Source organism: Grus americana, chromosome 1, assembly GCF_028858705.1.
Source record: "Grus americana isolate bGruAme1 chromosome 1, bGruAme1.mat, whole genome shotgun sequence".
Lineage (NCBI taxonomy): Eukaryota > Metazoa > Chordata > Aves > Gruiformes > Gruidae > Grus > Grus americana.
This window is the reverse complement of record NC_072852.1, coordinates 219,204,094-219,226,040: the sequence shown is the minus strand read 5'-3', so window position 1 is coordinate 219,226,040 and position 21,947 is coordinate 219,204,094. Positions and strand designations below refer to the sequence as shown.

General features: G+C 59.7%; 2 protein-coding genes across 3 annotated transcripts; one reads left to right on the top strand and one right to left on the bottom strand.

Moving 5' to 3' along the window:
* Positions 1-2,497: 2,497 nt before the first annotated feature.
* Positions 2,498-10,295, top strand: LOC129206277 (stromal interaction molecule 1-like). Its single transcript, XM_054825252.1, has 5 exons — positions 2,498-2,556; positions 4,765-4,858; positions 7,262-7,403; positions 7,813-7,882; positions 9,522-10,295. Exons 1-5 carry the CDS (start codon positions 2,498-2,500, stop codon positions 10,069-10,071), a joined length of 915 nt encoding a protein of 304 aa, XP_054681227.1. The 3' UTR covers positions 10,072-10,295.
* Positions 10,262-17,996, bottom strand: LOC129201922 (sodium-dependent proline transporter-like). 2 transcript variants are annotated; one of them, XM_054813894.1, is made up of 15 exons: positions 17,927-17,996; positions 17,542-17,749; positions 16,037-16,168; positions 15,628-15,776; positions 15,346-15,395; positions 14,997-15,135; positions 14,783-14,917; positions 14,568-14,671; positions 14,264-14,388; positions 13,974-14,086; positions 13,516-13,650; positions 13,206-13,305; positions 12,611-12,729; positions 12,171-12,344; positions 10,262-11,908 (listed from the first exon to the last, which is right to left on the bottom strand). In XM_054813894.1, exons 2-15 carry the CDS (start codon positions 17,732-17,734, stop codon positions 11,783-11,785), a joined length of 1,794 nt encoding a protein of 597 aa, XP_054669869.1. In that variant the 5' UTR covers positions 17,735-17,749; positions 17,927-17,996; the 3' UTR covers positions 10,262-11,782. The 2 variants fall into 2 exon arrangements, with proteins under 2 accessions (XP_054669869.1, XP_054669868.1); XM_054813893.1 differs by lacking the exon at positions 17,927-17,996 and having other exon boundaries at positions 17,542-17,918.
* Positions 17,997-21,947: the final 3,951 nt, after the last annotated feature.

The window sequence follows — 21,947 nt, the reverse complement described above, 5'->3', positions numbered from 1 at the left end:
ATTTCATTCCGGAGGGGACCCACATTTTCCCTCGTCCTTCTCTTATCACTGACATACCTATAGAAGCTTTTCTTGTTGTCCTTGACATCCCTGGCCAGACTAATTTCTATCAGGGCTTTGGCTTTCCTAACCTGCTCCCTGGCTGCTCGGACAGTTTCTCTGTATTCCTCCCAGGTTACCTGCCCTTGCTTCCACCCTCTGGAGGCTTCCTTTTTTTGTTTGACTTTGCCCAGGAGCTCCTTGTTCATCCACGGGGGCCTCTTAGTGGTTTTACTTGACTTGCTCTTTGTTGGGATGCATCGCTCCTGAGCTTGGAGGAGGTGACCCTTGAATATTAGCCAGCTGTCTTGGGCCCCTCTTCCTTCCAGGGCTTTGACCCATGGTATTCTACCAAGCAGGTCCCTGAAGAGGCCAAAGTCTGCTCTGCTGAAGTCCAGGGTAGTGAGCTTGCTGAGTGCTCTCCTCGCTGCCCTGAGGATCCTGAATTCCACCATTTTGTGGTCACTGCAGCCAAGGCTGCCCTTGAGCTTGACGTCCCCTACCAGGCCCTCCTTGTTGGTGAGAACAGGGTCCAGCATGGCACCTCTCCTCGTGGGCTCCTCTATCACTTGGAGCAGAAAGTTGTCATTGACACATTCCAGGAACTTCCTGGATTGCTTGCGCTCAGCTGTGCTGTCCCTCCAGCAGATGTCAGGGTGGTTGAAGTCCCCCATAAGGACCAGGGCTTGTGAGCGTGAGGCTGCTCCTATCTGCCTATAGAGGGCTTCATCTGCTCAGTCTCCCTGGTCAGGTGGCCTGTAGCAGACCCCCACTATGATGTCCCCTGCCCTAGCCCTCCCTTTCATCCTGACCCATAGGCTCTCAGTGGGCTCCTCCTCCATCCCCAGGTGGAGCTCCATGCACTCCAGCTGGTCATTGACATAGAGGGCAATGCCCCCTCCTTGCCTGCCCTGCCTCTCCTTCCTAAAGAGCCTGTACCCTTCCATCCTGACGCTCCAGTCACAGGAGCTATCCCACCACGTCTCTGTGATGCCAATAAGGTCATAGCCTTGCAGGCGCACACACATCTCTAGCTCCCCTTGTTTGTTCCCCATGCTCCGTGCATTCGCGTAGAGGCATTTCAGTTGTGCCCCCGATGAGGCTGACTGACTGGCTGGAGTGGCTGGGATTCTTTTGATGTATCTTCCCAGTGTTACCCCGTTGGTTCCTATTGCCTCTGGAGCCCCCGGCCCGTCTCCTCTAGGGTTCGAGCGTGCTGCAGTGCATCCAGCACGTCTCTGAGCAGTAGGCCGAGGGCCCTCGCCAGCTCCCCGTCCCTCCAACCTGGGCACATCATCCCACAACTTGTCGCTGGCAAGCCTGATGTTATCCCCCTCCCCATTCAAGCCTAGTTTAAAGCTCTGTCGATGAGCCCCGCTAGTTCCTGGGCAAAGATCCTCTTCCCCCTTTGAGAGAGGTGAATCCCATCCGAGTTCATCAGGCCTGGTGCTGTGTAGGCCGTCCCATTGTCAAAGAACCCAAAGGTGTGGCGGTGACACCAGCCACGGAGCCATGCATTTATGGACTGCGTCTGCCCATTCCACCCAACATTGCTGCCCTCAGCTGGAAGGAGGGAGGAGAATATTACCTGCGCTCCCGAATCCTTCAGTGACTGCCCTAAGAGCCTGAAGTCCCTTTTGATTGCTTTTGTGGTGCATGCCTCTGCTTCATCCCCACCCACATGCAGGAGCAGCAGTGGGTAATAGTCAGAGGGCTGTACCAGGCCGGGGAGTTTCCTCATCATGTCCTTGACACAGGCCCCGGGGAGGCAGCAGACGTCTCTGAGAGGAGGGCCTGCCCTGCATGTCGGGCCCTCCGTACCCTTCAGATGGGAGTCCCCTACCACTATAACTATCCTTTTCTTCTTTGTTGGGGTGGTCACGACCTGAGGCATGGGCCTTTTGGGCCTAGGTGCTCCCTCTGGAGTAGCTTGACTGTCATCCATATCCTCGCTCGAGTGGCCTTCCACAGCCAGAGCCTCGTACCTATTGCACAGGGGTACGTGGGATAGCGAGGTGGGTGAGGAGGAGAAGGTTCGCCACCTGCCGCGCCGTGTGTGGACTTGTTTCCATTCACTCCCCTCTTTGAGGCTGCTGCCTTCTGCCTGGCAAGGGGAGGATACAGGGTCCCCTTCACTTTGGCTTTGGTCCATTGGCTGTCCCTGTTTCTGCCTCATGGAGGGCAGAGCTTGGCTCCACCAATCTCTCTCTCCGCCTCTCTGATGCTCCTTAACCTCTCCACTTCCTCATGGAGTTGTGCCACCAGGCTGAGCAGGTCGTCCACCTGGTCACACCTCAGGCAGCCAATCTCTCTACTGCCTTCCCCTGCCAGTGCCAAGCTCAGGCACTCCCTGCAGCCTGAGAGCTGGGTGGCTGCGTGTTTCTGCAGCACCTCTGTCTGTGTTGCCGCATGCCTCCTGGTGAGCACAGAGCTTGGGGCTTTCTGCCTGGTGGGCGCCATGGCTGAGCTCCTTCTAAGAGAGAGTGATGACCAGCAGTGGACTCTCCTCTTGAGCAGGTAGACTGACTAGGCCCTGCCCGCTCACCCTGCCTGTGTGAACTGACGCACCATGCCCCGGCTGACGTGCCACGCTCTGTTTGCCCGCTCTGTTCGCCGCGCTCCGGGTCACGAGCTCCGGGTCGCTAGCGCTCCCTAGGCTGCTTCTTATAGGCGTTGGGGGGTGGGCGCCGTTGCTTTGGCAACACCCAGGTCTCGTCAGCGGTTCCTGTGAGAGCAGCCGGCTCGTGGCGGGTCTCTTCCACATCCCTGGCATTTCCCTGCCTGTGGAAAGTCAGGAAGAACCCCCTGTGTGCCTAGATCTGCCGCTCCGCTGTGGGTCAGGGTCAAAATGATGATAGGGTTTGCCCGAATGATGAATCTAACCTCAGTGACGGTTTGTCTACCTACCCCCACATCAGCAGAAGACCCCTTACCGATTTTTGTGCAAGACATTAACATAGCACTTGCTCTTGAGCTCACGTGGAAGCAATATAACAATTATAGCTGGTGTTTCAAAAGGCCTGAAGGCAAAGGTTACACTTATGTTGTCTATAGTTGGTCACCAGGTGCGTTAAATGCGAGCTCGGTATGGGATACAAGATGCAATTATATTCTCCAACCCCCTGTTGATGTCACGGAGTGGAGTGTGAACCGTACCATGTCCCTATATTTCATGGGGAGCTACTGAATATAATACTCAATGGAGTGCTGGCAATCAGTCTCTACAATATACAAAACCATTAAATGCCTCATGGTGTATTAAACACCCTGAAAGGGATAGTAATGAGAGTCCCAGCACATGTAATTGAAACTCATTTGATTGTCCTCTCAACTGCACGTGGGCAGTTACATATATGCCCAGTTGGGATGAGAACAAGGATAAGATATCCCCAGCGAGGAAATCTCCTCTCTGGAACTGCCAAGTAGAAATTGGATGCCAAGACATCGACAAGATGCCATTACTATGGCTATACCCTCCCATTAAGAGAGCTATAACACAGGGCTGCTTATGCAGTAATACCGGTTACTCACGACCCTCTGTCTTAGATTGTAGTAAGAAAGACTATTGTCCCCCTATTACTACCATATCAGGTTTATGCCAAACATCCACCGTCCTTGCACCCCCTAACTTAGTATGGGCATGCTCTGACGGTCACCTATACTCCCGATTACATTCAGCTATTCTTGGGCTAACCTGTACGCTGGCTGTGCTCTCCCTCTGTCCCATTTATCGGGAAGGGCCAATCCCACACCAGTGGTGGGGCCATAGACCAAGGGCTTTACAGAAAGGATGGCAGGAAGCCCCAATGCAAATTGGGTGGTGGATGGAATCATTATTTGGAGTAGGAATTGCCCCAGTACGAAACCGACAAGCTATTTTGGATCTAGGCCTACAACTATTGGCTTTAGCCAATGCCACATCTGACAGTCTGAAGCTTTTAAATGATCAACTACAACATACCAGTAAAATGACCATTCAAAACCGAGCTGTTTTAGACCTGATGCTGTTAAAGGAGAAAGGCGTATGTGGAGTTCTGAACCTGTCAATGGACGACTGTTGTGTCCACATCCCAAATGTATCAATACCACTTCAAGACCAAATCAACAAGATGAAGAAAGTAGCCAAAGATTCAGAAGCAATTGTTGCTGGACTAGGAACGAACTGGCTGGGGAAAGTCTTTGACATGTTTGCATTTTCTTGTGCTGGATGGCTAACCAGTCTCCTTCAGTCTTTGATAATGATTGTAGTTATAATTGTTGTAATCTGTGTTATAATAAGTTGGATTAAGCGCACAATAGTAAGATCTGTGTCAGTTGTAAAATATACTGCCTTAAAACCTGTTCATGTAAATGATATCCCAATATAGCCATAGAACAATTGAGAAACAATGATCCACAATGAACATTAAAACTCACCAAGACTGCGCTCCCTTTTAACTTTGGAGGAAAGAGGTGACTGTACCACAACTCCAAAGAAACCAATCGAATCATGACTGTGGTCACAGGGTGGATTGTGTGGCAGATGCACCCACCCTGACAAAGCCCACCTTCCCACCACAGTTTGAATGACGCCCCCAGGGCATTGGCAGTTTCAACTGACAGGTGACAAAGCTGAAGGTCTTTGGCCAATAGGGACCTATGTGACCATATGTGAACACAGGTCAGAATCGAATTGGGTATAAATGGAGTCCCGCGAGGGGGCCATCTTGAGTTGGTCTCCCTCAGAGCAGCGGGTCTGCGGTCGGAGGCTCTTCCCGTGGATTGGCACAACACCTGTGGTTCACCTTCTGTACAGATTGAGAGACCTCATCTTACACAGGTAAGTGATTCTGTGCATTTTGGGTCATCAACCATAAACCTTAGGAGCTCTTAAGTCAGCGGTGTAGTACTGATTTCCGGATCGAAATCCTGAACCTGTGAATTGTTAATGTCTGTTGGAGCCAGAGTGGTTTCAGTTAGAATAAAACTTAGTTTCTCCCCTTCTGTGTTGTAAAATAAATATTTTTGTTTGATTGTTTGTTAACTGGACTGGCCTAATTTGTGTGGCTCTATGACAGAGTGTCACAAACACCCGTCTTGAATGAGAGAGTGTCGACCAAGAACAAAAACTGCGGAGGCAAGATGCAGATGCAAACGGTTGATCTCAGCCCAACTGTGTGCAGCCCACAGGGGACGGCGCGTGGGGCCTCAGGAGCATGTGGCTGTTACCCCAGCCCTGCCTCTGGCAAGCTCAGCACTGCTGTGACTCAGTTTCCCCCACCTATGGGATCCCACGGGGGAAGCACCACTCAGGGCAGAGGAGCATCTCTCAGTGATGAAGCAGCGTCATCATTCACAGTCCACAAAGCTGAGTAGATCAGACCTGATCTCACGTGCAACACAAGGCAAAGGCTGGACTGCCCAGGCCTTGCTCCCCCTGGAGCATGAGGGTTTATTTTAGAAAAGGATCCCATTTTGATGTAAATTAAAAAAACAAACAAACAAACAAACAAAAAAAAACCCTCCATGATGCAGTGTCCGTGCCTAGGCTTGAGGGGGCTGATCCAGTGTTTACTTGTCCTGCATAGCATCCTTTTCCTCAACTCACACCGACCCTTCCTAAGCAATGGCATTGGTCATCCCGAAAGTGATCTGCAGACCCCAGCCATGTGGAAAATGCTCCTCCATCTCCACGGTCTCCCGAGGCTGCAGAAACCCTGAAATCCAGCATGTTCCCCATCCCCATCCCTTTCTCCCGGGGCTGTGGGCAGCAGAGCAGCCGGCAGGAGACGTGCCTTGCGGCAGGCAGGAGCGCTGGCCAGGCTCCACAGAGACACGGGCATTTTGGGGCTGTTCAGAGGCAACAGTTTCTTGGCCGCATGCAGTCCCAGGACACCGACATGTCTGCTCTTGTGCAAAGTCCACGGGCGCAGCACAGCTCCCTCCGGGCACCTGATGCAAGGGGATCGCGGCCCAGGAGTGCCAGCACCCCCGTGAGCGTGTTTCCTCCAGAAACCAGGGCGAGCCACACCATGTGTCTTCCTGCAAGGTCCCAGGTATCAGCTCCCCATCATCTGTCGGTGGTTGAAACAAGGTGCAGATTAACTATGCCATCGGCCGAGCGGGCACTGCCTCACATCTGCACCACATCAAAGCCGTCTGTGCTCCCAGAACCATAGAATCATAGAATTTCCAACCATAGAATCATAGAACTCCAGACTGGTTTGGGTGGGAAGGGACCTCCCAGCCCATCTAGTTCCAACCCCCTGCCATGGGCAGGGACACCCTCCACTAGCCCAGCTTGCCCAAAGCCCCATCCAACCTGGCCTTGAACCCTGCCAGGGAGCCAGGGGCAGCCACAGCTTCTCGGGGCAACCTGTGCCAGGGCCTCCCCACCCTCACAGGGAAGCATTTCTTTCTAACATCTAATCTAAATCTACCCTCTTTTAGCTTAAACCCATTCCCCTTGTCCTATCACTACACTCCCTGATAAACAGTCCCTCCCCGTCTTTCCCGTAGGCCCCTTTAGGTACTGGAGGGGTGCAATGAGGTCTCCCCGGAGCCTTCTCTTCCCTTGTCCACCAACACTGTAACCCCATTAGGGGTTTCGGCACGATTTGCCCTTAGTGAAGCCATGTTGGCTGTCACCAATCACCTCCTTATTTCCCATGTGCCTGAGCCTAGCTTCCAGGAGGATCTGCTCCATGATCTTGCCAGGCACAGGGGTGAGACTGACCGGCCTGAAGTTCCCTGGGTCTTCCTTTTTTCCCTTCTTAAAAATGGGGGTTATGTTTCCAAGTTAACAGTCAGTGGGAACTTTGCTGGACTGCAAGGACTTCTCAAATATGATGGAGAGTGGCCTGGCCACTTCATCCGCCAGTTCCCTCAGGACCCACGGATGCATCTCATCAGGTCCCCCTTTGAGCCTAGTTTAAAGCTCTGTCGATGAGCCTCACTTCTTCCTGGGCAAAGATCCTCTTCCCCCTTTGAGAGAGGTGAATCCCATCCGAGTTCATCAAGCCTGGTGCTGTGTAGGCTGTCCCACTGTCAAAGAACCCAAAGGTGTGGCGGTGACACCAGCCACGGAGCTGTGTGTTTATGGACTGTGTCCGCCTGTTCCTCCCAACGTCGCTGCCCTCAGCTGGAAGGAGGGAGGAGAATATTACCTGTGCTCCAGATCCCCTCAGTGACCGTCCCAAGAGCCTGAAGTCCCTTTTGATCGCTTTTGCATTACGTGTTGCAGCTTCGTCCCCCCACCCACATGGAGGAGCAGCAGTGGGCAGTAGTCAGAGGGCCGTACCAGGCCGGGGAGTTTCCTCGTCATGTCCTTAACACGGGCCCCGGGGAGGCAGCAGACGTCTCTGAGAGGAGGGCCTGCCCTGCATGTCGGGCCCTCTGCGCCCCTCCAAAGGGAGTCCCTACAGCTATAACCCGCCTTGTCTTCTTTGTGGGGTGGTCACAATACGGGGTGCGGGCCTTTCTGGCCTAGGTGCTCCCTCTGGTGTAGCTCGACTGTCGTCCATATCCTCCATAAAACATATCATGTTCCTGGCTATTTGTGGAGGAAATAAACCTTTGAAAGCGTGTGTTCAGCACCGACTCGCCACGCAGCATCTCTCTTGACAGCAGGTCAGCACACGCACGCGATGGCTTCTGTCAGCCTTTCTCGAGAGAGGTGACATGATGAGTGGCCTGGCAGAAATTCCCTCTTCGCAGGTACCTTAAGCACCGACACGGACCAGAAACGTTCAGGAGGAGCATGAGGCTGCTCTGGGAGGGTTTGGTGCTGAGCAGGGCTGAGCAGGGCACAGAGACCCACGTCCTGGGGGGATCTGTGCCGGGAGCAGCATGGGCCGAGGAACCGGTGAGCATCTCCCATCTCTTCTCACACCCTTTTGCTTCTCCTCCTCTTTGCTCCTTTCCTCTCCATCCACCTTTCCCGTTCCGTACTACCTGCTTCCAGCCGGTGCAGACCCTGAGTAAGAGGGAAGGGCCGGGTCCCCTCGCAGCCCCCCTCCCTGCCTGTGCCTGCCTGTGCCTGCCTGTGCCTGCCCTGTCAGGCAGGAGGGACGGCCGTGCGGCCCCCAAGTCTTGAGGCCGGTTAGCGTAGGTGGTAGTGAGAGCAGCATAGCTCTTTGTCCGGCTGCACGGGCACACTACCAGGTTTCGGCAGGGACCGAGGGGATGTCGGGCTGGGCTGCAGCAGCGTTGCACCCATGCGGGTGATCCCGGCTGGAAGGAGTAGGCTGTGACCTTGCATTTCTCCCTTCCTCCTACCTCCCACTCTCCACTGCAAAAAGGATCTGGGAGCCCCTCGGGCTGGCGCAGCAACGCTCTCACGCCTTTTGCAATCACAAGCAGGCACCAGGCTGGGGGCACAAACCGCTGTGCAGCAGAGGCTCTGCAGGCAGCGACCGCAGGCAGCGACCGCAGGCAGCTGCGTGTCAGGAGCGCGCTCGGGCATGGCTTTGTGCGGGAAAGCCGAATCCCTAATTCCTCCCTGTGGGATTAGAGGTTTGCACCAGCTGAGCCAGGAAAAGGGGGAAACTGGGTCTGGCGCTTTCTGTCCGGCAGCTCGGAGGGGCGAGGCGGGTGGGCACGCACACACAGATGGCAGCTGAGCAAGCGCAGAGGAACCCTCTGATGAAGCTGCCCCCAGTCCTGCTGCTTGGAAGGGCATCGGCTCTCGCAGCTGCACCGTTCTCCAGTGCGAGCTGTGCGATGCTGCGAGCTGCCTGGCCCGGCTCCCAGTGGGATCCATGGGAACAAAGTGCGCTGGCAGGGTTGTTTTTCGGGGGGTGGGAGGCAGCTGCCGGCTCTGAGCGGAGCCCAGCGGCGCCCGGCCATCCCTGCTGTGCCAGGTCAAGGGCCCCTGATGGCCGCTGGAGCCGCGGCCGGTGCCTTTGGACCCCCCAGCTCGGGGCTGAGCGCTTGCCTCTGCCTCGTGGCCCGGGGCCTCGGTCCCTCTGGTTCTGCCTCCGTGCACCGTGCTGCCTCCCCGCTCCCCACAGCGCTGAACCCAGTGGCGTTTCAGCTCGTGCGAGGTGGGTGCTAGCAGTGAGCTCACCTGCAGCCTGTGCTGGGGAGAGGGGCTGCGCTTGCAGGGGAGGCAGCGAGCAGCCCTGCCTGCCTGCGTGCCTGCCTGCCTGCCTGCCTGCAGCGGGGATCGCTTTGCCCCGTCTGCTGGGTAGTTGGCACCGGGTTGGACGAGGCCCCCATCCCCGGGGTGTCACCGCAGTCGTCCCGCTGGCACTCGTACGGAGGAGCAGAACCAGGGGGCGAGGTGGCAGGAGTGGGGCGGGCGTCTGCCCTGCTCCAGCTCCCTGGGGCTCGACGCAAGCCGCCAGTGCAGGACGGGGCTGCCTCGAGGGGGTTCCCTGCCGGTCCCGCCGGCCGCCCTCAGCTGCTGCATCCGTGCGCGCAGGCGGGCTCGGGCACGCGTCTGCAGGCTGCCGTGCCGGCGGTGCTAACAACCTCTCTCCCCTCCGCCCTCTCCACCCCAGAGACTTAACTCGCTGCGACTCCGACTCCTCCATCCCGCACCTGAGCGACCACCAGCGTATCCCCAGCTCTGCGCCCAAGCTGCTGGCTGCCCGGCCCAACCTGCTGACCAGGTCCATCGAGGAGGCTGCCCCCGGCCACCCTGCCATCGTTGCGCCCACCCCCAACGGCGGCAGCAGGCACGCGGAAGCCTCCGCCCTGGGGGCTTTGCCGGAGCGGCTCCCCGAGAGTCCCATGGTGATGAAGAAGATGATGATGGTGAACCACGGCATGGAGAAGTCCTCCAGCCTGGGGGAGATCAGCCACCCGACAGCCGGCAAGCACAGCCACTCGGATTCCTCCCGGTCCCACAGCCCCAGCTCCACCGACCCCGACACCCCCTCCCCCATCTCTGACTGCCGGCCCAGCAGCGCCAAGAGCACCCGCATCCCGCAGCTGGCCGCCAAGAAGAGCCCGGGGGACGAGGACAGCAGCCTGACGGGCGATGAGGTTGACCTCGGCCAGAGCAAGAAAAAGTTCCCCCTAAAGATCTTCAAGAAGCCCAAGAAGTAGAGAGGGAGTGGGAAGAGGAAACCCACCCAGGAGCGCGACCCGCTGGGACCGGGGGGCGGCCGTGCATCGGGAACGCGGCGCACCCGCCCGACGCGGACCCCGCGGGCTCGGGTGCTGGCCAGCGCCCGCCGCCCTCCCCTGCGCACCCTGCCTTTCTGAGTCACCTCATCTAGCACCGGCAGCGGGAGGAGCTCTTTCAACTTATTTATTTCCTGATCTCTGAGGAAAGAAAAGACGACGACCGCTCCCCCAAAAGAGAACAGCCGCCCTTTCTCCCCTTCCGACTGCTGCAGTCCCTGGCTTTGCTGTGCATGGCTTCCAGTTACTCCTGCCTCTGCTCAGCCACGCGGCATTTGGGTTTGCTTTCAATGTGGGGTTAGGTTTGGGGTTTTTTTTTTTTAATTTTTTTTTTTTCCGGTCCTTTCTTCCCTCTTCGAACTTTTGCCCAGGCTGTATGGAAGGTCGTGGAGGTGGGAGCCCACGGGGGAGCCTACGGAACAGGCGTCTTTTATGAGCCGGCGTCTGCTGCTCTCTCCTTCCTGCCCTTCCCAGGCTGCAGCGTGAGGGTCCCATCTGGAGGTGGGGGCAGGGGGTCCATTCTGCTGGTGGGGTGGGGGGCTCCCTGGGGACTGTGTCCCCAACAGCCTGCCCAGCTACCCCACCAAACATACCCATGTACATCACCCAGCAGGAGCACAGGGAGGGTGCAGCTGCCCCGATGCCAGGCTAGAGACCCGCAGGAAGGACAGACGGTCGCTGGGATCAGGTGAAAAACACTTCCCTGGGACCCCTCAGCTTCCCTGGCAAGGAACCAGCTGCTGACCTGGCCCAGGGCAACCTCAGACCCTCAAAGCCTCTCCCTGCTCATGCCCCTCTGCTCCCGCAGCCGAAGCCAGCAGGACATGGTCCCCCCATGCCACTGGGTAGCCCGGCGCTGAGCCGGAGGGCAGTAGGATGAGGCTCCGTGGGCTGGGACCCCACAGCCAGGCAGCACGGGGGCTGCGCCCAGGTGAGGGCGCGGAAGCAGGATCAGGCCCGTCCCAAAGGATCTGCACCCAGGCTCTGCCAGGCTCCAGTGTATCGGCGGGGCAGTCGGTGCAGCCCTGCTGAGGGACGTTGCCAGCCTGCGCAGCGGCAGCAGCCGGCCTGGATGGTGGCATGGATCCGTCCCTGCTTGTGCTGCGTGTACGCCTGGCACACGCACCTCCGCAGGCACTGGCATGCATGGGAACAACCCCAGCCCAGAGCCCACCCCGGGGGTCAGCATGCCATTCCCACCACCACGGTGGGCTCGGCCAGCCTGGCCCCTGCACAAGGCGGCTGCAGATGGCAGAGACGCTGCCGGCAGCCTGCCCCGCCAGGAGAGCGCTGGGTCGCGGCCAGGGACGCACGCAGCCACCCCAAACCCCTCCAATGAGAGGTGACAACTGCCCAGAGGCAAGCGAAGGGCTGGAGCGCGGCCCCGGCAGCCGGTCCTGCTCACAGAGAGTCCCCTAGAAACACCTCTGGAGCGTGCAGAACGTTTCCAGGAACAAGAGTTAAAATACGCGCTGGGATCAGTGGTTACCATCTGCCGGGATGGGTGACGGTGACAGCACAAGGGGAGCCACGTGCACCAGCAGCCAGCCCCTGGGCGGGCGTCCCCATGGCCAGCGGGTCCCGTCTTCCCGGGGGGCTCTGAGCGAGGCCGTGGGGTGCCCCGGGGCCAGCATCAGTCCTCGCTGCTGCCGTGGGGCGGTGCAGTGATGATGGCCGACATGTACATGACATCTCTGGCCACGTCCCGGGCGGCAGCGGTCCTCCAGGAGTCGAGGGGCTGGGTGGCTTTCTGGAAGCGCTGTGGGTGGGAGAGGGTGATCAGGGGCTGCCCCGAGCCCCCCGCGGGGCAGAGGGCAGCATCGCCGTGGGAAGGGGCAGCAGTGGGCACAGACCCCACCTCTCGCCCCAGCCCTGTGGCTCCAGCCCTTCCTCTCTCTTGGGGAAGGGACAGCATCGTCTCTGCTCCATCGCTGGCCTCTCCCGCCCCGTCCCCAGCACCGGGGCAGCCCCTGCTCTGCCCCCACCCCGTCCCCATGCCCCATCCCACCTCGCACACTCACCTCGCTCAGCGACCCCGACACGCGGCACAGGGCCACGACGGCCCAGAGTGGGATCGGCAGGCAGGTGAGGACGCCCATGCAGATACTCAGGCTCACGGCCCAGCCGGGGAACTCAGCAATGTCGTAGTACAGGGGCACGCTGTACGTGTCCAGGAAGATCCAGATGAGCGTGATCTGAAGGGCAGAGCAGGCAGGAGTGACGTGACGCTGTGGCACTGCCTGGCCCCAGGGGTCTTGGCTGGGCTGGGCACCACAGGGACCTTCAGGGCCACCCCAAACCCCCTCCAGCAACCACAGAGCGGCCCAGGAGGGCACCGGGACCAGGGCAGCCCCGCTCCAAACCCAGCAAGAGCTGCCCCTCTCAGAGGGGAGGGAGAGATGGAGGGAGAGGAGCTCTTCTCCCCTCGACCTCCAGCCCCACGTGGGTGCTCGGTGCTCACCAGCAGCAGGCAGGGGGTAAAGAAGATCCAGCACACCTTGAAGTAGTTCAGCATGTGGCTGTACCAGGCCGGGCACTGGCGGATCATGTCCATGATGTCCTGGCAGAACTGCTTCACGCCTGCAGGCCCCCCGGGAGAGGGTCACTGCTGGGACCCTGCCCGCCCCCAGAACGGCCCTGCCGGGTGCACCCGCACCGGGGCACCCACGACAGCCCCGTGCCGGGGTGCTGAACATCCACCACGCTTCGGTGGATGGAGAGGAAGTGACATCCCCCAAACACAGGGAAAATCGCCCCTCGGCTGTGCACGGTCTCCTTGCAGGGCTGGGCAGCAGGATGGGGGTACCTCCCTGCCCACCCCGCGGGGCTCCAGGCTGCCCACAGCTGCAGATGCACCCTACAGAGCCTGGCCACGGTTTGCCACGAGCCCCAGGAATGCCAACCCAGCCTTGGCAGCGTGGTAGCCAGGGGCTGCCCTGTGCCGTAAACAGCCTGCGGCCGTGCCCAGGGCCGGCAGCACCACAGCCCCATGCTGGCTGCACCCCACCGCACCCCCCAGCACTGGCTGCACCCCCGGGGCTGCCCACTCCACTCACCGTAGCAGAAGGTGATGCCCAGGCACATAAAAAGTGCGACGACGATCCGCCCAAAAACAGTGCTGTACGTGTCAAGGAGCATGAACCAGAAGATGCCTCCCTGTCAGGCGGTGAGGGACGGGGTCAGCAGGGCTCGGGGCAGCAGGTGGGTGCGGGGCAGCCCGTGCCATGGTCAGCATCGATGCCAGAGCCCATGCACAGCCCTCCATCCTCCATGTGGAGGGGAGAGGAGGCTGCTCCCCATCCTCCACCCCGGTATCACCCCAAGGGTGCTGGGTGCCACTGGTTGTGGTTGCAGGGGTCCCCATACCTGGGTGACCAGCAGGAGCCCCAGCAGGTAGAAGGAGGTGCAGAGAGCACCCAGCAACGCCGTCTTCCTCCTTTGGTCACGCAGGGCTGGGAACCTGTCCAGGCTGTCTGTGGCGATGCCCTCAATGGCCCTGAACTGAGGGATGAGGGATGTCAGTGGGGCGGGCGTCCTGGTCCCTGCCTCCCCCAGCCTGGGCACAAGGGATGGTCCTCACAGAGGGGACTTTGCGGGGCACTGTCCCCTCGTGCCTCCCCATCCCTGTGACACCTGCGCACCTGGAGAAACCCATGCCCAGCGCCAGCCCCGTGTGCATGGGGCCACGCATCCCCCACCCCAGCACCATCCTCATGCTCCTGGCCCATGCACGTCATGCCATCTGCGTGCCTCAGACGGGGTGTACCTGGCACCCCATGGCCAGGCACGAGGCAGGACATGGGGCTGCCCGAGGTGACAATCACCAAATTGTCCACTCCCCGCATGGAGAGCATCAGGAAGAAGAGGATGGACCAGAACAGGGAGCCAGGCAGCAAGGAGAAGGCTTCAGTGTACACCACGAATGCCAACCCGAGGCCTGCAGGGTGAGACGAAGGGAAGTGTGAAATGACACGCCGTGGTGAGACGAGCCAAGCCCAGCAAGCCGGTAGCCAGGCTGGATGTGATCTCAGCTGCAGCCCTGTGGCCCCATCCCTGCTGCAGCCCCTGTGATCCCGTCTGGCTTGACATGAGTCCCCTCTGCCCAAGCCCATACCTATGTCAGCGACGCTGTCCACGGGGACTTGTTTCCTCCAGGCCACGTGCCCCAGCACCGAGAAGATGGCGAAGCCGGTGAAGAAGCTGGTGAGGTACTTCCCAATGGCGATGATCAAGGTGTCCCTGTTGGGGAGAGTGTCACAGCCCCATGCCCATGGAGTGAGGATGGAGACAGGGGCATCCCGATGGGCCATGGGGCTTGGACATCCCCATCACTACCCTGCTCCTCCCTGGCAGCAACCCCGGGGCTGCCCCAACAGCCCGCGCCCCCTGTACTCCCCACGCCCCAATGTCCAGCTCACCGGATGATGTTGTTCTCAAACTTCTTGTAGGAGGCTATGGACATCAGCCCCCCGAGCCCAATGCCCAGGGAGTAGATGACCTGTGAGGCCGCGTCGCTCCACACCTGGGGGACAACACAACAGTGTGGGGGGCTGCAGGACTGCCCAGCCCACCTGCCCTGCCGCCCCCAGCTGTGGGGATCGCTGCCGTCAGGGACCCCCCGGCCCCGGCTTACCTGGGCGCTCTGCAGCCTGCTCCAGTCCGAGGACAGGTAGAAGCGGATGCCGTCGAGGGAGCCATCCAGCGTGGCCCCACGGATGATGAGGATGAGGATGATCAGGTAGGGGAAGGTGGCCATGAAGTACACTCCCTGCGCATGGTACGGCTGAGCTCAGACCCGCTCCGTCGGTGTGACAGCCCCCCCGCCGCCCCCCCGCGCTGCCCCTCACCTTGCTGAAGCTGCGGATGCCCTTCAGCATGCGGCGGAAGACCAGGACCCAGGCCGTCAGCAGGCACAGGGCGAGGGGCCACTGCACGGTGCCAGGGTCCCCGAGGCCGGAGCTGTCCGTCACCCCCAGCACCTGCTCACTGTGGCATGGGGTCGTGGGTCAGCGGGATGGGGGACGCGAGGCACCCTCGTCACCTCCGCAGTGTCCTTGCCCACCCCTCCGGAATCACCGACCGCTGCCCGCGGGGGCTCAGCCCCGGCCCCCCAGGACCAGGGGAGATGGGGCCGGGCCCAGACCCCGGGTACGGGCCAAGGGAGGCACACATCGATGCTGCCACACAGGGACTTACTTCCAGAAAACCTCGCTGGCGCTGACCCGGCTTGTGCTCCCCGACGTGTTCTGCAACACAGAGTCCCAGCAGGTCACTATCACTGTCCCCGCCATCGCCACCGTCCCTGCCGTCCCTCCTGGCCCTGGCCCTGGCCCCAGCCCCAGCCTGACCCCCCTCTTCTGCTGCAGGCAAAGCTTCTCCCAAGACAAACCGCCTGCCGGGTCCTCGTGCAGCGCCTGGCCCCGCAGCATCCCACCCTGGGACCGGGCCCCGCCACGCTGCCCGCCCAGGGCCACCGACCTGGCAGAGGTCTGCGTTCCTGGGGGCATCGCAGGACCAGGGCAGGGGGCTCTGGAAGGAGGAGACCAGGTAGTAGATAGCCCAGGCGATGATGACAACGTAGTAGAGGGACACCAGGGAGAACTCAATCAGCATGGCAATGCCCACGCCTGCGCGAGGAGAGGGGCTGCTGGGGGGGCAGGCAGGGGCCTGACCACATCCCACAGACCCCTGGCCCCGGCACGGGTCCAAGGGGCCGCAGAGGCAGCAGGAGACCTGCCCAGCACAGCCCCGGGACTCGGGGTGCAGGCTGGGGCCTCACCAAGGGGGTGTCCCAGCCCCCGTGCCCACCCGCACCCCTGCCCACAGCCCAGCCGGCCCCAGCGGCTGCGGGGCAGGAAGGAGAGGGGTCCCCAGCCCCCAGCCCCACCTTTCAGGAGCGGGCAGCACTTCCAGACGGTGATGGGTCCCGCGGCCCCGTACTGGCCCAGGCTCAGCTCCATCAGGAAGAGGGGCAGCCCCGTGACGAGCAGCATGATGAAGTAGGAGATGAGGAAGACACCTGGGAGGAGAAGAGCAGCGGGTTGGGGGAATGGCCAGCACCAGTCTGGGCTCCCCAAAGGACAGATGTTGGTGGGTCGGACTGACGTGGGGACACGTGCCCTGGCAGGATGCAGCGGAGCAGGGAAAGCTCCTGGGGGCTGCTGGCTCCATCCTGGGGGCCATCCCCAGCAGACGAGTTCCCCGTGAGCCCCACAGCGGGGGCCGGAGCTGGGAGCTGGTGGGATCCTGCTGGCCCTGGCTTGGGGTGGGTGGTGGGATCAGTGCTGGGGTGCAGGCAGGGATGCTGCACTGGTGCTCAGGGCTGCGGGGTGCTCAGGGCCATGGGATGTGCCCACAGCAGATCCCCACGTTTTCCCTGGCGATACACTGACACCTCCATCTTTAGCCTGTTAGCAAATGACTTCAGCTACAGTGACTTAAGGAGCATCCATGGGGCAAAGGGGAAATCACCAGTTTAACTGGGCAGTTTGGAGTGAATGCAGAAAAGCAGTGCAATACAAGCCCTGCAGACTGCTCTGGGGAGGGCAGGCTGCGGGGCTGGCCAGGCTGCAAACCCACAGAGCATCAGGGATCCCAGAGACAGATCACCACGACAGAGCAGTCCAGACTTCTGTGATGCCCAGCATAAGGGGAGATGCCAGAGGGCATCCCATCCCACAGCCCAAAGGCACAGTGCTGCATCCTGGGGCATTGCCACCCGGCACCAGCTACATGCTGAGCTGCCTGCACTTTGTCTTGCCCCAGAAAAGTGGCGGGTTATTGCCCCCGCTTGGCCGCCTTCCCGGGCGCTCCTGCCTGACTGAACTGGATTTGGCAGCGCACGGGCACCTCCACGCACCGTGCACAGCAGCCTGCACTGCAGGGCACAGACAGTCCCTGGTACCGCTGCTGCAGAGGGGCTGGCAGTGCTGCAGGGGGGTCACTGCCTTCCTTGCCAAGCCCCGCTTCTCCGGGCAGGGGCAGAGGTGCTGTGCAGAGGGGCTCTGCCTGGCAGAAGCTCTTTGTGGCCCAAACCACCCCGGACAGTGTTGCAGGCTGCCCCAGGCTCACCCCAGAGGCAGACGCATCTCTGGGCTGCACAGGGCAGCCCCAGCAGAAGTTCCCCGGCGGACTCATGGGGAGACACTTTGAACTCTTAAAGCATCCTTCCCCACGGTCCTGAGGGTGGCATTAACGTGGTGGTGTCCAGGTGGGCAACACAAGACCCCGACTCCCGCCAGCACCCATGTTTGCTGTCCTGGAGAGCACAGCCCCCGTGCACCGTCACGCTGGCCCTCCCCAGCCCCCCGTGCTCCTGGCCTCCATCCAGGAGAAGCGAGCAGTGCCCGCGTGCTCGGGGAAGGGAGCTGTGTGCCCGCAGCAGACACTCACCTCCTCCGTTGCGGTAACACAGGTAGGGAAAGCGCCAGAAGTTGCTCAGCCCCACGCAGTAGCCCAGGCAGGACACCAGGAACTTGCACTTGCCGGCCCAGGTCTCCCGGCACGGGCTGGGCTCCAGAACCTCAGGCTGGGGCTGGGCTCCTGGACAGGGCTGGCTGGTGGGGGTGCCGGTTGGACCCTCCATCCGGAAGGTGTTGCCCTGCGGAGGGGAGCAAAGCGTCAGGAACCACTGGCCGCAGCTTGCAAACCCCGCAGGGCTCCTTGGCAGGGCTGGGCATGGCCAAGCTCTCCCTGCAGAAGCATCTGGTTCCCAAAGGGGTTTTGGGGCTCGCCCCGTGTACGGCTCTGATAACGAGTGTGTGGCAGATGCACCCACCCTGACAAAGCCCACAGGAAAACCTTCCCACCACAGTTTGAATCACGCCCGCAGGGCATTGGCAGTTTCAACTGACAGGTGACAAAGCTGAAGGTCTTTGGCCAATAGGGACCTATGTGACCATATATGAACACAGGTCAGAATCGAATTGGGTATAAATGGAGTCCCGCGAGGGGGCCATCTTGAGTTGGTCTCCCTCAGAGCAGCGGGTCTGCGGTCGGAGGCTCTTCCTGTGGATTGGCACAACACCTGTGGTTCACCTTCTGTACAGGTTGAGAGACCTCATCTTACACGGGTGAGTGATTCTGTGCATTTTGGGTCATCAACCATAAACCTTAGGAGCTCTTAAGTCAGCGGTGTAGTACTGATTTCCGGATCGAAATCCTGAACCTGTGAATTGTTAATGTCTGTTGGAGCCAGAGTGGTTTCAGTTAGAATAAAACTTAGTTTCTCCCCTTCTGTGTTGTAAAATAAATATTTTTGTTTGATTGTTTGTTAACTGGACTGGCCTAATTTGTGTGGCTCCGTGACAGAGTGTCACAAACACCCGTCTTGGATGAGAGAGTGTCGACCAAGAACAGAACCTGCGGAGGCAAGATACCGTCTTGTGAGCCCATCGCCCTGTTCCTGAAACATGCAGACAACACCGTCTGTTTCCTGTGCACAGAAGTGGCACAACAGATGCAAACGGTTGATCTCAGCCCAACTGTGTGCAGCCCACAGGGGACGGTGCATGGGGCCTCAGGAGCGTGTGGCTGTTATCCCAGCCCTGCCTCTGGCAAGCTCAGCGCTGCTGTGACTCAGTTTCCCCCACCTATGGGATCCCACGGGGGAAGCACCGCTCAGAGCAGAGGAGCATCTCTCAGTGACAAAGCAGCGTCATCATTCACAGTCCACAAAGCTGAGTAGATCAGACCTGATCTCACGTGCAACACAAGGCAAAGGCTGGACTGCCCAGGCCTTGCTCCCCCTGGAGCATGAGGGTTTATTTTAGAAAAGGATCCCATTTTGAATTAGATAATAATAATAAAAAACAACCCTCCATGATGCAGTGTCCGTGCCTAGGCTTGAGGGGGCTGATCCAGTGTTTACTTGTCCTGCATAGCATCCTTTTCCTCAACTCACACCGACCCTTCCTAAGCAATGGCATTGGTCATCCCGAAAGTGATCTGCAGACCCCAGCCATGTGGAAAATGCTCCTCCATCTCCACGGTCTCCCGAGGCTGCAGAAACCCTGAAATCCAGCATGTTCCCCATCCCCATCCCTTTCTCCCGGGGCTGTGGGCAGCAGAGCAGCCGGCAGGAGACGTGCCTTGCGGCAGGCAGGAGCGCTGGCCAGGCTCCACAGAGACACGGGCATTTTGGGGCTGTTCAGAGGCAACAGTTTCTTGGCCGCATGCAGTCCCAGGACACCGACATGTCTGCTCTTGTGCAAAGTCCACGGGCGCAGCACAGCTCCCTCCGGGCACCTGATGCAAGGGGATCGCGGCCCAGGAGTGCCAGCACCCCCGTGAGCGTGTTTCCTCCAGAAACCAGGGCGAGCCACACCATGTGTCTTCCTGCAAGGTCCCAGGTATCAGCTCCCCATCATCTGTCAGTGGTTGAAACAAGGTGCAGATTAACTATGCCATCGGCCGAGCAGGCACTGCCTCGCATCTGCACTGCATCAAAGCCGTCTGTGCTCCCAGAACTGGCTGGCAAGCACGGCGTGGGGATGCCCGGTGTGTTTACAGGAGCCAGCCTGGGCACAGCAGGGCCAGCGCAGACCTGGCAAGTCCTGCTGAGCCTGCCAGGCTGTGCTATGGGTGCCCTGCGCCCTTGGCACCGTCTGCCGTCCCCACACCTCCTGGGGCTTCCCACTACCAGCGTCCTCGTCCCCCATTGCCCGCAGCAATGGCGAGCTGGTTGTAACTGCTTACAAAAAGGGGCCACGCCGCCCGCCTCCCTGCTGCTTTGAACGCAAGAGGTGATAAATGTGGCACCTTCCCTGGGGAGGTCAGCGAGGACGGATCGGGAGTCAAAATGCTACCAGGGAATGCAGGAAACTGGCCACAGGACGATCAAGGCCTTCCTGGGCAAGTCCCTGGCCCAGGGTGCTGCTCTCGCCCTTCTCCCGCAGGGCTGCCTTGTGCATGCGCCCGCAGCGCCCACGTCCCAGCCACGGGGCCCACCAGGCAATTGATGCAGTTATCACCCCCACCCATTTCCAACCATAGAATCATAGAACTCCAGACTGGTTTGGGTGGGAAGGGACCTCACAGCCCATCCAGTTCCAACCCCCTGCCATGGGCAGGGACACCCTCCACTAGCCCAGCTTGCCCAAAGCCCCATCCAACCTGGCCTTGAACCCTGCCAGGGAGCCAGGGGCAGCCACAGCTTCTCGGGGCAACCTGTGCCAGGGCCTCCCCACCCTCACAGGGAAGCATTTCTTTCTAACATCTAATCTAAATCTACCCTCTTTTAGCTTAAACCCATTCCCCTTGTCCTATCACTACACTCCCTGATAAACAGTCCCTCCCCGTCTTTCCCGTAGGCCCCTTTAGGTACTGGAGGGGTGCAATGAGGTCTCCCCGGAGCCTTCTCTTCCCTTGTCCACCAACACTGTAACCCCATTAGGGGTTTCGGCACGATTTGCCCTTAGTGAAGCCGTGTTGGCTGTCACCAATCACCTCCTTATTTCCCATGTGCCTGAGCCTAGCTTCCAGGAGGATCTGCTCCATGATCTTGCCAGGCACAGGGGTGAGACTGACCGGCCTGAAGTTCCCTGGGTCTTCCTTTTTTCCCTTCTTAAAAATGGGGGTTATGTTTCCAAGTTAACAGTCAGTGGGAACTTTGCCGGACTGCAAGGACTTCTCAAATATGATGGAGAGTGGCCTGGCCACTTCATCCGCCAGTTCCCTCAGGACCCACGGATGCATCTCATCAGGTCCCCCTTTGAGCCTAGTTTAAAGCTCTGTCGATGAGCCCCGCTAGTTCCTGGGCAAAGATCCTCTTCCCCCTTTGAGAGAGGTGAATCCCATCCGAGTTCATCAAGCCTGGTGCTGTGTAGGCCGTCCCATTGTCAAAGAACCCAAAGGTGTGGCGGTGACACCAGCCACGGAGCCGTGTGTTTATGGACTGTGTCTGCCCGTTCCTCCCAACGTCGCTGCCCTCAGCTGGAAGGAGGGAGGAGAATATTACCTGTGCTCCAGATCCCCTCAGTGACCGTCCCAAGAGCCTGAAGTCCCTTTTGATCGCTTTTGCATTACGTGTTGCAGCTTCATCCCCCCACCCACATGGAGGAGCAGCAGTGGGCAGTAGTCAGAGGGCCGTACCAGGCCGGGGAGTTTCCTCGTCATGTCCTTAACACGGGCCCCGGGGAGGCAGCAGACGTCTCTGAGAGGAGGGCCTGCCCTGCATGTCGGGCCCTCTGCGCCCCTCCAAAGGGAGTCCCTACAGCTATAACCCGCCTTGTCTTCTTTGTGGGGTGGTCACGATACGGGGTGCGGGCCTTTCTGGCCTAGGTGCTCCCTCTGGCGTAGCTCGACTGTCGTCCATAGTCATGCCTAGACAGGTGCACTCTTCGCTGGGTAAAGAACTGGCTGGAAGGCCGAGCCCAGAGAGTTGTGCTGAACGGAGTTAAATCCAGTTGTTGGCCGGTCAGAAGTGGTGTTCCCCAGGGCTCCGTCTTGGGGCCGGTCTTGTTTAATATCTTTTTTAATGACCTGGAGGAGGGGATGGAGTGCAGCCTCAGTAAGTTTGCAGATGACACCAAGTCGGGTGGGAGTGTCAATCTGCTTGAGGGTAGGAAGGCTCTGCAGAGGGATCTGGACAGGCTGGATCGATGGGCCGAGGCCAACTGTGTGAGGGTTAACAAGGCCAAGTGCCAGGTCCTGCCCTTGGGTCACACCAACCCCAGGCAACGCTCCAGGCTTGGGGCAGAGTGGCTGGAAAGCTGCCCGGAGGAAAAGGACCTGGGTGTGCTGGTTGACAGCCGGCTGAACATGAGCCAGCAGTGTGCCCAGGTGGCCAAGAAGGCCAA